The sequence below is a fragment of the Bos indicus x Bos taurus genome, chromosome 25 (genome assembly GCF_003369695.1).
Source record: "Bos indicus x Bos taurus breed Angus x Brahman F1 hybrid chromosome 25, Bos_hybrid_MaternalHap_v2.0, whole genome shotgun sequence".
NCBI lineage: Eukaryota > Metazoa > Chordata > Mammalia > Artiodactyla > Bovidae > Bos > Bos indicus x Bos taurus.
Window position 1 is genome coordinate 23,610,406 of NC_040100.1, and position 12,938 is coordinate 23,623,343.

A 12,938-nucleotide genomic window follows, 5' to 3' on the forward strand; every position below is an offset into this window, starting at 1 on the left:
AATAATAGCTAAAGTGTACTGAGTACCAACTATGTACTGAGTACTGTTATATACTTTACGTGGATTCTCTCATTTCATCTTCCCAGCAATCCTTTGAAGATCAATAAATTGTCTCCATCGTCAGTGGAGGATGCATTCTCAGTTCTAAGTGCCAACTCAGGAGATCCTTGTTCACAGATTTGGCTCTGGCGGGGGTTCTGTAGGCTTAACCATCTGTAGCTCTCAAGGCTACAAAATGGATTTTCTAGGGTTGTGAGGTGGTGGTTTTGAGATTTCTGACCATTTCCCAGAACTTAAGCAAGAAAGGCTAGTCTCCACGTTTGAAACATAGACTTTATTGCTGCTGCAGTTTAAAACAGGATAGAACAGGTAATGCTGCACTGATTATGTACCAAAGCTGACTCTCTAGGATGCTGCTGCCCAATGGAAATAATAAGCAAGTATGTAATTTTAAAGTTTCTAGTAGCCACATTTTTAAAAGTATAAACAGGTGAAATAAATTGTGAATATGTTTAACCAAACATGTCTAAAACATTATCAGTTCAATAGATAATCAATATAAAAACATTAATGTGATCTCTCTTTGAAATATGGCATGCTTTCACAAAACTCCAGCATATTTCAATATGAATTAGTTGCATTTCAAGTTCTCAATAACTACAGGGTGTTGCTGCTGCTGCTGCTAAGTCACTTCAGCTGTGTCCGACCCTGTGCGACCCCATAGACAGCAGCCCACCAGGCTTCCCCGTCCCTGGGATTCTCCAGGCAAGAACACTGGAGTGGGTTGCCATTTCCTTCTCCAATGTGTGAAAGTGAAAAGTGAAAGTGAAGTCGCTCAGTCGTGTCCGACTCTTTGCGACCCCATGGACTGAAGCCTACCAGGCTCCTCCATCCATGGGATTTTCCAGGCAAGAGTACTGAAGTGGCTTGCCATTGCCTTCTCCGACTACAGGGGGTTAGTGACTACATATTGGACAGTATAACTTCAGGCTCTTAGAATTAGAAAACCAGATGCCTTTTTCATCTATATAATTAACAAAAGCAATTTAAAAATAAAACTACAAATCTCTGAGTCTTTCATAGGTCAAGTGCTATGCCAAGTGCTTTAGACAGTTATGTCATTTAACCCTAGAGATAATGTGTTGTTCTAAAGTCATACTTGAAGAATTAGAGAATAAATGAGAGCCCAGAGCCACCAGAAACAATTGTGCCGTTTGTTCTTGAGGAAATGCTATTTTTGTGCCCTACAGTTTGAACTGTACTTTCTAGAGTTATCCAGTATATAATCTGTACAACTATACCTAGAAGACCTATAGGAAACACTAAGGTATGGTGGATGAGAGATCTGGCCTCAGAATTAGATCCAAGTCCCAATTCTGATGGCTATTATGATCTATTAGCTGAATGGTCATAAACAAGATACTTAATTTCTTTATCTCAGTTTCCTTTTATGTAAAATGGGAATAATAATGTATTAGTACCTTCTTCACCTTGTTGGGAGAATGACGGAAGTACGTAAAGCTCTTAAAACAGTGCCTATCACATAGTAAGCCTGCAGTAATATTGTTTTTGTTATTTCATTACCTCAGTGGTCCTCCAGGTGACCTCAGAACCCAGATTGGAAGCTGTTTGAATTGGGTGATTCACTCACGCTTTCACTCCACAAGTGCTTATTGATGTTACATTCCAGGCCCCAGGGACACAGGGCTGAATGAGACAGAACCTGATGCAACTTGCATATCCCTTCCTGCTCTGATATTCTTTAGTCCTACTGGAGCTGAGCAGATGCAAAACTGGGCAATAAGGTTTTTTACAGAGCTTCATTCCCCCAACCCACATGCTCTTCTTGAGCACACATAACCGTCATGCTGCCCAGGTCTCTCAATCCCTATAAAAGTGTTCAAAAGCCATCATAGACTTCATCAAAGACTGTTCACAGGGATATTTTCACTTAAAAGATAAAGTGGGGTAATATTTACATGAAAGGAATGGGCATAACAAGTGCTGACATTTCCAACCAGTTAGTACACTGAGTTGGAAGGAAGATTTTTCTCTTTCCCAGCACCCTCAGATCACAGAATTTGGGAATCTGTCTGTCCCATGTTTTATTCAGCACATCCAGCAGCTTCTGAGCATGAACCACATTTTTCCCTGGTTCACTGCCTGGGAGCACAAAACCGGACTTAGATGTGAGGGCTGTTATGTAGTGTGAGACCCATAAGGTACCCACATGTTTGCATTATGCCAAGTTCTGGTGGGAGAACAACCCCCAGTAAACCAGACACAATGCAGTTGGGGCCCTAGGCTGCCTCCAAGATACTAGACCTGCACTGTCCAATTCGATAGCCACTTGCTACACTCAGCTATTTAAACATAAATAAGTAAAATAAAATTTGAAAATCAGTTCCTCGGTCACATTAGCCACCATCTCAGGGCTCACCAGCTGAATGTGACTGGTGGCTCCTGCCCAAGACAGCACAGCTCTAGAACATTTCAGTCATCACAAGAAGTCTACTGAACAACACTAATTTGGACAATACACACTTGTTTTTTTCTCTTCGCAGATCAGTGAGATTGTCGGCTATGAAATAAAGCCCACTGAAACGACTTGTCTCTCAAATATGCTGGAATTTGGATTTGGCAAATTCATTGAAAAGTAAGACGTCTCCTTTCAGAAAGTTTTTTGATCAAGGTATCTGTAATTTCCTATAGTTGTGTGACTGGCTGTATAGCAAGCTACATTTCTCATTCTGGTTTAGGAGAACCTCTATTTCAGCTGACTAGCAGCTGGTGAAGCTTTCATCTCCAGCTGTGGAGTTTCTGTTTTTTGTTTAATATTTATTTATTTGGCTGCATCAGCTCTTAGTTGCAGGATCTTTGATCTTCGTTGTGGCATGTGGGATCTTTAGTTGCAGCATGCACACTCTTAGTTGAAGCGTGTGGGATCTAGTTCCCTGACCAGACATTGAACCCAGCCCCTTGCATTGGGAGTGCAGAGTCTTAGCCACTGGGCCACCTAGGGAAGTCCCTCCAGTTGCAGAGTTGATGTCAGATTACGACTAGAAAATTGAGTTAGAGATTCTATTTCAAAAATAAAATTTTTTAAAGAGTTCTTTGAACCTGAGCTCCAAGTCCAGCTAGACTTTGGGCAAGACCATAGAACTTCTCTGGGCCTCAGTTTCCTCCTTGTTAAACAACAGCAACAAACAGAAGGGGCTCTCTGAGCTAAATAAAATATGGTCAAATGAGAGATCTCTTCACCTGCTTTCTCTCCTTCTCCAAATGCCCCTAGAGTTTGCATGTGAGAATTTGTACTATTGAAACTGCTGTTTTTATGACCAGAGATTCTCAGAACCCTGTTTGTTTTTCCATACTTCCTTCAGGGTGATGGGTGGGGAGATGTGTTCCTGAGACTAAAGATCCCGTTAGGCAACTGGGTTTGGGCTCACTCAACACACATGATTCTCAGATTGTGATCCCAGTCCAGCTACATCAGCATCACCAGCGAACTTGTTAGAAATGCACATTCTCAGGCGCCACCCCAATTTGTTCAATCAGAAATTCAAGGGGTGAGCACTGCAATCTGTGTTTTAACAAATACTCCAGGTCAGTGCTGTGCAGTACAGGAGCAGCTTGCTACATGTGGCCTCTCAGCCTTTGAAATGTAGCTATTCTGAATTCGCTGTGCTGAGTGTGTAAATAAAGGCTGGCCTTCAAAGATTTATTAAGGAAAAAAAAGCAAAATACTTATTTTAAATAGTGATTATGTGTTGAAATTATAATATTTTATTGTTGTTGTTCAGTCGCTCAATCATGTCTGACTCTTTGCGACCCCATGGACTGCAGCATGCCAGGCTTCCCTGTCCTCCACTGTCTCCTAGAGTTTGCTCAAACCCATGTCTATTGAGTCAGTGATGCCATCCAACTATCTCATCCTCTGTCACCTACTTCTTTTCTTGCCTTCAGTCTTTCCCAGCATCAGGGTCTTTTCCAAGGAATCAGCTCTTTGCATCAGGTAGCCAAAGTATTGGAGCTTCAGCTTTAGTATCAATCCTTCTAATGAATCTTCAGGACTGATATCCTTCAGGATTGACTGGTTGGATCTCCTTGCTGTCCAAGGGACTCTCCAGAGTCTTCTCCAGCACCACAACTCAAAAGCATCAATTCTTTAATGCTCAGCCTTTTGTATGGTCCAACTCTCATATCCATACAGGACTACTGGAAAAATCATAGCTTTGACTAGATGGACCTTTGTCAGCAAAGTAATGTCTCTGCTTTTTAAATCGCTGTCTAGGTTCATCATAGCTTTTCTTCCAAGGAGCAAATGTCTCTTAATTTCATGGGTATAGTCACCATCTGCAGTGATTTTGGAGCCCATGAAAATAAAGTTCTGTCACTGTTTCTATTGTTTCCCCATCTATTTGCAATCAAGTGATGGGATCAGATGCCATGATCTTCATTTCCTGAATGTTGAGCTTTAAGGCAACTTTTTCATTCTCCTCTTTCACTTTCATCAAGAGGCTTTTTAGTTCTTCTTCACTTTCTTCCATAAGGGTGGTATCATCTGTGTGTCTGAGGTTATTGATATTTCTCCCGGCAATCTTGATTCCAACTTGTGCTTCTTCCAGTGCAGTGTTTCTCATGATGTACTCTGCATAGAAGTTAAATAAGCAGGGTGACAATATACAGCCTTGACATACTCCTTTTCCTATTTGGAACCAGTCTGTTGTTCATGTCCAGTTCTAACTGTTGCTTCCTGACTTGCATACAGGTTTCTCAAGAGGCGGGTCAGGTGGTCTGATATTCCCATCTCCTTCAGAATTTTCCACAGTATATTGTGATCCACACAGTCAAAGGCTTTGACATAGTCAATAAAGCAGAAATAGATGTTTTTCTGGAACTCTCTTGCTTTTTTGATGATCCAGTGGATGTTGGCAATTTGATCTCTGGTTCCTCTGCCTTTTCTAAAACCAGCTTGAACATCTGGAAGTTCATGGTTCACATATTACTGAAGCCTGGCATGGAGAATTTTGAGCATTACTTTACTAGCGTGTGAGATGAGTGCAATTGCGCAGTAGTTTGAGCATTCTTTGGCATTGCCTTTCTTTGGGATTGGACACATGCATTTTTACCAAGTTTATGTAATTTTATTAAAGGGCCTCATTTTACCCAGTAAGATGTTCCCAAGAAATAGCAGCTCTAGAATAATTATTCTGCACTGAGTATTTTATATGTATTAGCCAACTTATCCATCACAACAACCTAATATTCTAGGTAATTTTAGTCACGTTTTACAGATGAGAAAATAAATTGATTAGAGAAATTAAGTAACTATCCAGAGGTCGCAAGAACCAAGACCTGAGCCCAGGCTAGCTGACTTCAGAGCCTTAATTGTTACTCTTTACTGCCTTGAAAGATAAACCCACCTTTGGAGACAGAGCGTGAGCAAGTACACAGCATCCTGCCACGCTTCTCGCCACCGGGCTCAGTTGTGACAGATCCAGAAGTGGTAATGCCTTGGCCAAGTTGTTAACCTCTGTGTGCCCAGTCTCCTTATCTGTAAAATAGAAATAATAATAGTAACCAGGTGATCAAGAGTTATTGTGAGGATTATGAGATAAGGCATGTAACCTGAACTGACTTAATTTTTAAGTTCTCAGCTACCACCTATTAGTGAGGTATGGTGCCCTCTATAGCTCACTCTCTGCAGTTAAGATAGTTTTATCACAGCCCACAGTTAGTTAGGGGGCTTCCCTGGTGGCTCAGACAGTAAAAGAATCTGCAATGCTGGAGACCCATATTTGATCTCTGAGTCGGGAAGATCTCCTGGAGAAGGGAATGCTACCCACTCGAGTATTCTTACCTGGAGAAATCCATGAACAGAGACACCTGGCAGGCTACAGTCCATGGGGTCACAAAGAGTCAGACATGACTGAGTGACTAACAGTGCATTTCGATAAGGTCAATTTGATATACTTCATGGACTCCCAACCTTAGTAATCCCCTCCTGCAATTATCTGCATAATCATAAGTCATAAGGCACATTTCCAAGCATTTTGTCTTATTTAATTATACCAAAACCTTTGATATGGGCAAATGGGGACTGAAGGCCTGTCAAGTGACTTAGTCACAGCCACACATCCAGCCTATTTGTTTCATACTCATCTGGGTTGACACCTGCTTTTATTATTCTCTTTATGCTCACTCAATTTAGTTGTCTCCTGAGAAGGTCACATTTAGGATGGTGACCATGCTGCTGATGTGTTCATCTGGCATTATCCATGCCTCTTCTACTTCCCTCCGTGAGGCTAAATTTGGGTTTTCAGCTCAACTCAGTTGCCCTGTTTGGCTGACCACATGTGAGTGATTCTATTGCTCCTCTGATAGGGCAGAAAGCACATAGTTGGGGAGAAAGAAACGCTGGATTAGGAGTCAGAGGAACTGGTATCTAGACCTGGTTCTGGCCCTCTGCAGCTGTATATGTGGCTTTGGACATGTCACTTGCTTCCTCTGGGCTTCAGTTTGCTAAAATGTATGTAAAGATCAGATGGATACAATGAAAGAGAGTGCTGAGGCAGACAGAATAATCCTTCCTTTTCCCTCCAAGAACTCTGCTTCCCAGTTCTTCAGCCACACCTGGATTTAGCTCTCCTGCAGAAAGAAGAAGAAAGGAATTTATCTTCTCCTTCTCTCACTATGTCTCTCTTTCTATGGAACCTCTAGAGGGGCTGTTCCATGGATGGGCCAATGCATCAGGAAAATATCAGATATGTTTTTTAAAAGTATGGACAGAAAGTGGAGAAAAAGCCATCATATAAATTAACAGAAGTCCTAAGATCTGAATAAGAAGTCAATAATAAATCAAACCTGCGTCTCTTAAGCCTCCTGCACTGGCAGGCAGGTTCTTTACCACTCATATCACCTGGGAAGCCCACTAATTCTGAAGTAAATAGGAATAAGGAGTAAATGAAAATGGAAAAAAGATCTTGTTTTAATGCTTAAAATAGTGGTTCTCAACTGGGGATGTCCACCCCCAGGGGATACTTTGCAACACCTGGAGACATTTTTGGTTGGTGCAACTGGCAAGGGGTGAGGACTAGGGGAGTCAGCTACTGGCATCTAGTGGGTTGAGGCCAAGGATGCTACTAAACATCCGGCAGTGCACAGGACAGCCACTCGCAACAAAGAATTATCTCCCTGTATTAGTTTTCTAGTGCTGCTGTAACAAATACCATAGTCCGATTGGCTTAAACAACACAAATTTACTTTCTCACAATTGTAGGTTTGAAGTCTAAGGTCAAAGGGGTTTTTCTTGGGGGTGGGGGCAGGGGATAGGGACTGAGGGCTGGGATTTGGTTTCTTCTAAGGCCTCTCTCCTTGACTTGCAAATGACTGCCTGCTCCTGTGTCCTCCTATGGTCTTTTCTCTATGTATGTATCTTAATCTCCTCTTCCAATAAAGATTCCAGTCATTGGTCCAGTGGCTAACACTTCGCACTCCCAATGCAAGAGGCCCAGGTTCAATCCATGGTTGGAGAACTATGATCCCACATGCCACAACTAAAGACCCGGCACAGCTAAATAAATAAATACTTTTTTTTTTTTTTTTTTTAATGATACCAGTCATATGACCTCATTTTAAGTAAAGAACCTACCTGCCAATGCAGGAGACATAAGAGACATGGGTTCAATCCCTGGGTAAGGAAGATTTCCTGGAGGAGGGCATGGCAACCCACTCCAGTATTCTTGCCTGGAGAATCCCATGGACAGAGGAGCCTGGCAGGCTGCAGTCCATAGGGTCACACAGAGTCAGACACAACTGAAGTGACTTAGCACGCAAAGAACTATTCATGTCCAAACAGGATAACTCACATTATGAGGCACTGGAGGTTAAGACTTCAATATGATTTTTGGAGAGATACAATTCAGCCTTTAATATAGCCCTGAAAGTCCATAGTGCCAAGGGTAAAGAAACCCTGCAAAACATTGGAGATACTGGTAAATATTAGAGTAGGATGGTAAACTTTTTGTAAAATTAAAGGCTTTTAAAATTTCTCTAATGGCTGAGCTGAAATTCCTCCTTTGATGTATTTTTGATGCCTCCTCTGTTGATGTTACTATCACTCTGTCTCCTCTTTAGACTGGAGCCCATCGGTGCAGCTGCCAGTAAGGAATACTCTCTGGAGAAAAACTTGGAGAAAATGAAGTTAGACTGGGTTAACATGACGTTCAACTTTGTGAAGTACAGGGACACTGTGAGTCTCAGTCCAACAGTTCAGCCCCCTGAGAGCAGCCCATTTATTATGTAGTAAATTACAGAAGGGATTCAAAATTGCAAGAGAATCAAGGAAGAAGGATCTCTAATCTGTCTTAAAACTTTTTATTGATACATAATTGACATATAACATTTGTAAGTTTAAAGTATACAACATGTTGATTTAATAGTTTTACATATTGCACTATGACTACCATCCAATATGATTACCATTAACACCCCTATCATGTCACATACCTATCCTTTCCTTTCTGTGGTAGGATAATTAAGGTCTAGTCTTAGCAGCTTTCAAGTTTTTAATACAGCATTGTTGTCTATAACCACTATGCTGTTGCATTAGCTTGCTTCCTCCTGTCTGACTTCCTGTGCCAGTCAGCCTTCATTCCACACACCATGGAGGGATGCATTTTCAAATGAGAAAGGCCTTTTAATTCAGAGCAACAAGCTTTCTATTGAAAAGGAGCTGAACAGCCTCCCGAATTAGCACCTCCCAGGGAAGGCACCCCAGGTCCCTCAGAAATATAACTGAGGTGGACAGTACTCAGCACTTCTCAAGTGTTATTAAGTGCAGGAATCACCTGAGAGTCTTTCTAAAGTGGAGGTTCTGATCCAGCAAGCTTAACCTGGGTCCCGAGGTTCTGCAATTCCAGCAAGCTCTCAAGTAATACTGAAGCTGTGGTCTCTGGACCCACATTTTGAAGAGCAAGTCTGTACACTTTCTTTTCACTGGTGCTTCTAGAAAATATATAAGTTCATAGAGTGCATAAACCTGAAAGATTTGCTCAGCCATCTTCAGAGGCTGTCTTGTTCTTGGGGTGGGCCATGAGAAGGAGAGCTTGCTGCTTAGGTGAGGTAACAGGCAGAAACTCATATAATGCAGGGCACTGGCTCTTTAAGCAGTGCATCTCAACCCTGGTACTCTTTCTGGTCACTCAGTTCCAATGTGCCTGTGTTGAGGGTGGCTGGGGAGCACTCCCACACTACCATGCAGTATATGACACCAGCTGGGTGCCTTACGATTCAATTCAATTGTAAGTAGACACTATCTACCCAGAGATTCCATAGGTTAAGACTACAAGACTGCCAATTCCCCTCACCCCCGACTTCAGATGCCAGTCTCAAGCCCAGGTTATCGTGCTTCTGACCACCCAGCTATAGATTGGAGGTCCCTCCTTGGGTTCGTTTAATTTGTTAGAACTCAGAAACAGTTTACTTAATAGATCACTGGATTATTATAAGATATAGGACCCAGGAACATCCAGATGGAATGCCTAGGGCAAGGTATGGGGAAGTGGTGTGGCACTTCCATGCTCTTTCTGAGCATGCCACTCACCCGGATCTCATGTTCACCAACTCAGAAGCTCTCTGACCACTCTCCTTTTGAGTTTTTATAAAGGCTTCATTACTTTGGCATAATTGACTAAATCATTGGCCATTGGTAATTGAATTCAGTCTCCATCCCCATTCCCCTGCCAGGAGACAAGTTGGTGGACTAACAGTTCCAACCCTCTAATCACAGGGTTGACTCTCCTGACAACCAACTCCCCACCTTAGATGTGGTACAAAAGCCACCTCATTAAGAAAACAAAAGCTCTGTCATTCCTTTGGAAATTCCAAGGGTTTTAGGACCTGTGCCAACAACAGGGACAGAGGCCAAATATCTGTCTTACTATAAATCACAACATTACTCTGGCCTGGGATTCTGTATTTCTAAGGCACCCCTGAATTTTTTCTTATGTCTCCTTGCTGTTCTTTGGAACTCTGCATTCAGATGTTTAAATCTTTCCTTTTCTCCTTTGCTTCCACTTCTCTTCTTTTCACAGCTATTTGTAAGGCCTCCTCAGACAGCCATTTTGCTTTTCAGCATTTCTTTTTCCTGGGGATGGTCTTGATCCCTGTCTCCTATACGAGAAAATTATAGATACCAAGGAAACATTTCATGCAAAGATGGGCTCGATAAAGGACAGAAATGGTATGGACCTAACAGAAGCAGAAGAGAGTAAGAAGAGATGGCAAGAATACACAGAAGAACTGTACAAAAAAGATCTTCACAACCCAGATAATCACGATGGTGCGATCACTCACCTAGAGCCAGACATCCTGGAATGTGAAGTCAAGTGGGCCTTAGAAAGCATCACTATGAACAAAGCTAGTGGAGGTGATGGAATTCCAGTTGAGCTATTTCAAATCCTGAAAGATGATGCTGTGAAAGTGCTGCACTCAATATGCCAGCAAATTTGGAAAACTCAGCAGTGGCCACAGGACTGGAAAAGGTCAGTTTTCATTCCAATCCCAAAGAAAGGTAATGCCAAAGAAAGCTCAAACTACGGCACAATTGCACTCATCTCACATACTAGTAAAGTAATGCTCAAAATTCTCCATGCCAGGCTTCAGCAATACATGAACCGTGAACTTGCAGATGTTCAAGCTGGTTTTAGAAAAGGCAGAGGAACCAGAGATCAAATTGCCAACATCCACTGGATCATGGAAAAAGCAAGAGAGTTCCAGAGAAACATCTATTTCTGCTTTATTGACTATGTCAAAGCCTTTGACTGTGTGGATCACAATAAACTGTGGAAAATTCTGAAAGAGATGGGAATACCAGAGCACCTGACCTGCCTCTTGAGAAACCTATATGCAGGTCAGGAAGCAACAGTTAGAACTGGACATGGAACAACAGACTGGTTCCAAATAGGAAAAGGAGTACGTCAAGGCTGTATATTGTCACCCTGCTTATTTAACTTCTATGCAGAGTACATCATGAGAAACATTGGGCTGGAAGAAGCACAAGCCAGAGTCAAGATTGCCGGGAGAAATATCAATAACCTTGCTATGCAGATGACACCACCCTTATGGCAGAAAGTGACGAAGGACTAAAAAGCCTCTTGTTGAAAGTGAAAGAGGAGAGTGAAAAAGTTGGCTTAAAGCTCAACATTCAGAAAATGAAGATCATGGCATCTGGTCCCATCACTTCATGGGAAACAGATGGGGGAACAGTGGAAACAGTGTCAGACTTTATTTATTTGGGCTCCAAAATCACTGCAGATGTTGACTATAGCCATGAAATTAAAAGACGCTTACTCCTTGGAAGGAAAGTTATGACCAACCTAGATAGCATATTCAAAAGCAGAGACATTACTTTGCCAACAAAGGTCCATTTTGCCAACAAAATGGCAAAACAAAAAACAAAGGTTTTTTGCCAACAAAAAACCATCAAGGCTATGGTTTTTCCTGTGGTCGTGTATGGATGTGAGAGTTGGACTGTGAAGAAAGCTGAGCACCAAAGAATTGATGCTTTTGAACTGTGGTGCTGGAGAAGACCCTTGAGAGTCCCTTGGACTGCAAGAAGATCCAACCAGTCCATTCTAAAGGAGATCAGTCCTGGGTGTTCATTGGAAGGACTGATGCTAAAGCTGAAACTCCAGTACTTTGGCCACCTCATGCAAAGAGTTGACTCATTTGAAAAGACCCTGATGCTAGGAGGGATTGGGGGCAGGAGGAGAAGTGGATGACAGCGGATGAGATGGCTGGATGGCATCACCGACTCGATGGACATGAGTTTGAGTGAACTCCGGTAGTTGGTGATGGACAGGGAGGCCTGGCATGCTGCGATTCATGGACACGGACACGACTGAGCAACTGAACTGACTGACTGAACTGACTGACTTTTTTAAAGTGCAGTGTGAATTGAGAACTAAAACCCTAAATGCTCTCATACTTCCCTGTCTCCCAGGCTGCATGTCATCCATTGTGACTTCTTTTCCTCTTTCTCTCAATGCCTTGATTTCATTTGATTAACAACTGTAGACAAGTCAATGGAAGGGAGGAAAACTGGGGCCCCTCACAGAAAGACCAGGCCAAAAGGTGTTACATGATCTGATTGGATTAGATAGATAGAGGCTTTGGAGCTGAGTTGAGGAGTTAAGTTGAAGAACCTGGTAACAGCTCAGTTACTTCTGGCCAGTCTTCAGAGTTTTTGATTGAAGTAGCTATAGGCAATGGTCAACAGCAAAATAAGAATCAAGGTACCACTTTATTAAATAGCTGGACTTATCTCCCACTACAGAGCTACTGGTAAAAGGTGGATGAGAAAATATATTCTAGCTCCAAATTAACCACCCAGATATAAGCCTGAAGGAAGTGAAAACAGAGTAAGAAAGACCAGACCTACCACAGGGGGACAGCCCCTTATCAGCTTGCTTGCCACATGGCCCAAGAAGAGAAGTCCATCTACAAGGACTAACTTTTAAGACATAGTAACCCTAACTACTAGTAAAACATGCCAAAAAAGGTGCTGTTGGTATCTGAGTACTTTTTAAATGGTTCCCTCCCTAGTCCAAAAGAAATACTTAACAGCTTTGCTTATGAAGTAACTGAGTTCAGACAACTTAAATATTTGTGCCCCATCAACTTAATAACTGAAAAAAGTACATATAAATTAGAAAATATTTGTCTTTTATTTTAAAATAACTGAAGTTATTTGCTGTGAGTTTGCTATAGTGCCCTGGGGCACATGGTTTGGGAATGAAACCTAATCTAAGCAGATTAGCAGTTAATTCTACCTGAGGAAGCCAGGAAAGCAAGTGAACAGAAAATCAGAAACACAGAGAAGAGGACAGAACTCTTTCTCCTCCAGACAGCAGATTCTAGTTGCAGATCTAGGT

General features: G+C 42.1%; 1 protein-coding gene across 1 annotated transcript in view; it reads left to right on the forward strand.

Annotated features, from left to right (window-relative positions):
• The window catches only part of DNAH3 (dynein axonemal heavy chain 3), a 248,499-nt gene that overhangs the window by 58,072 nt on the left and 177,489 nt on the right, over positions 1-12,938 (forward strand). The window contains exons 19-20 of the mRNA XM_027527056.1: positions 2,565-2,656; positions 8,140-8,254. Of these exons, the coding sequence (XP_027382857.1) occupies positions 2,565-2,656; positions 8,140-8,254 (207 nt within the window). The remainder of the gene's footprint in view (positions 1-2,564; positions 2,657-8,139; positions 8,255-12,938) is intronic.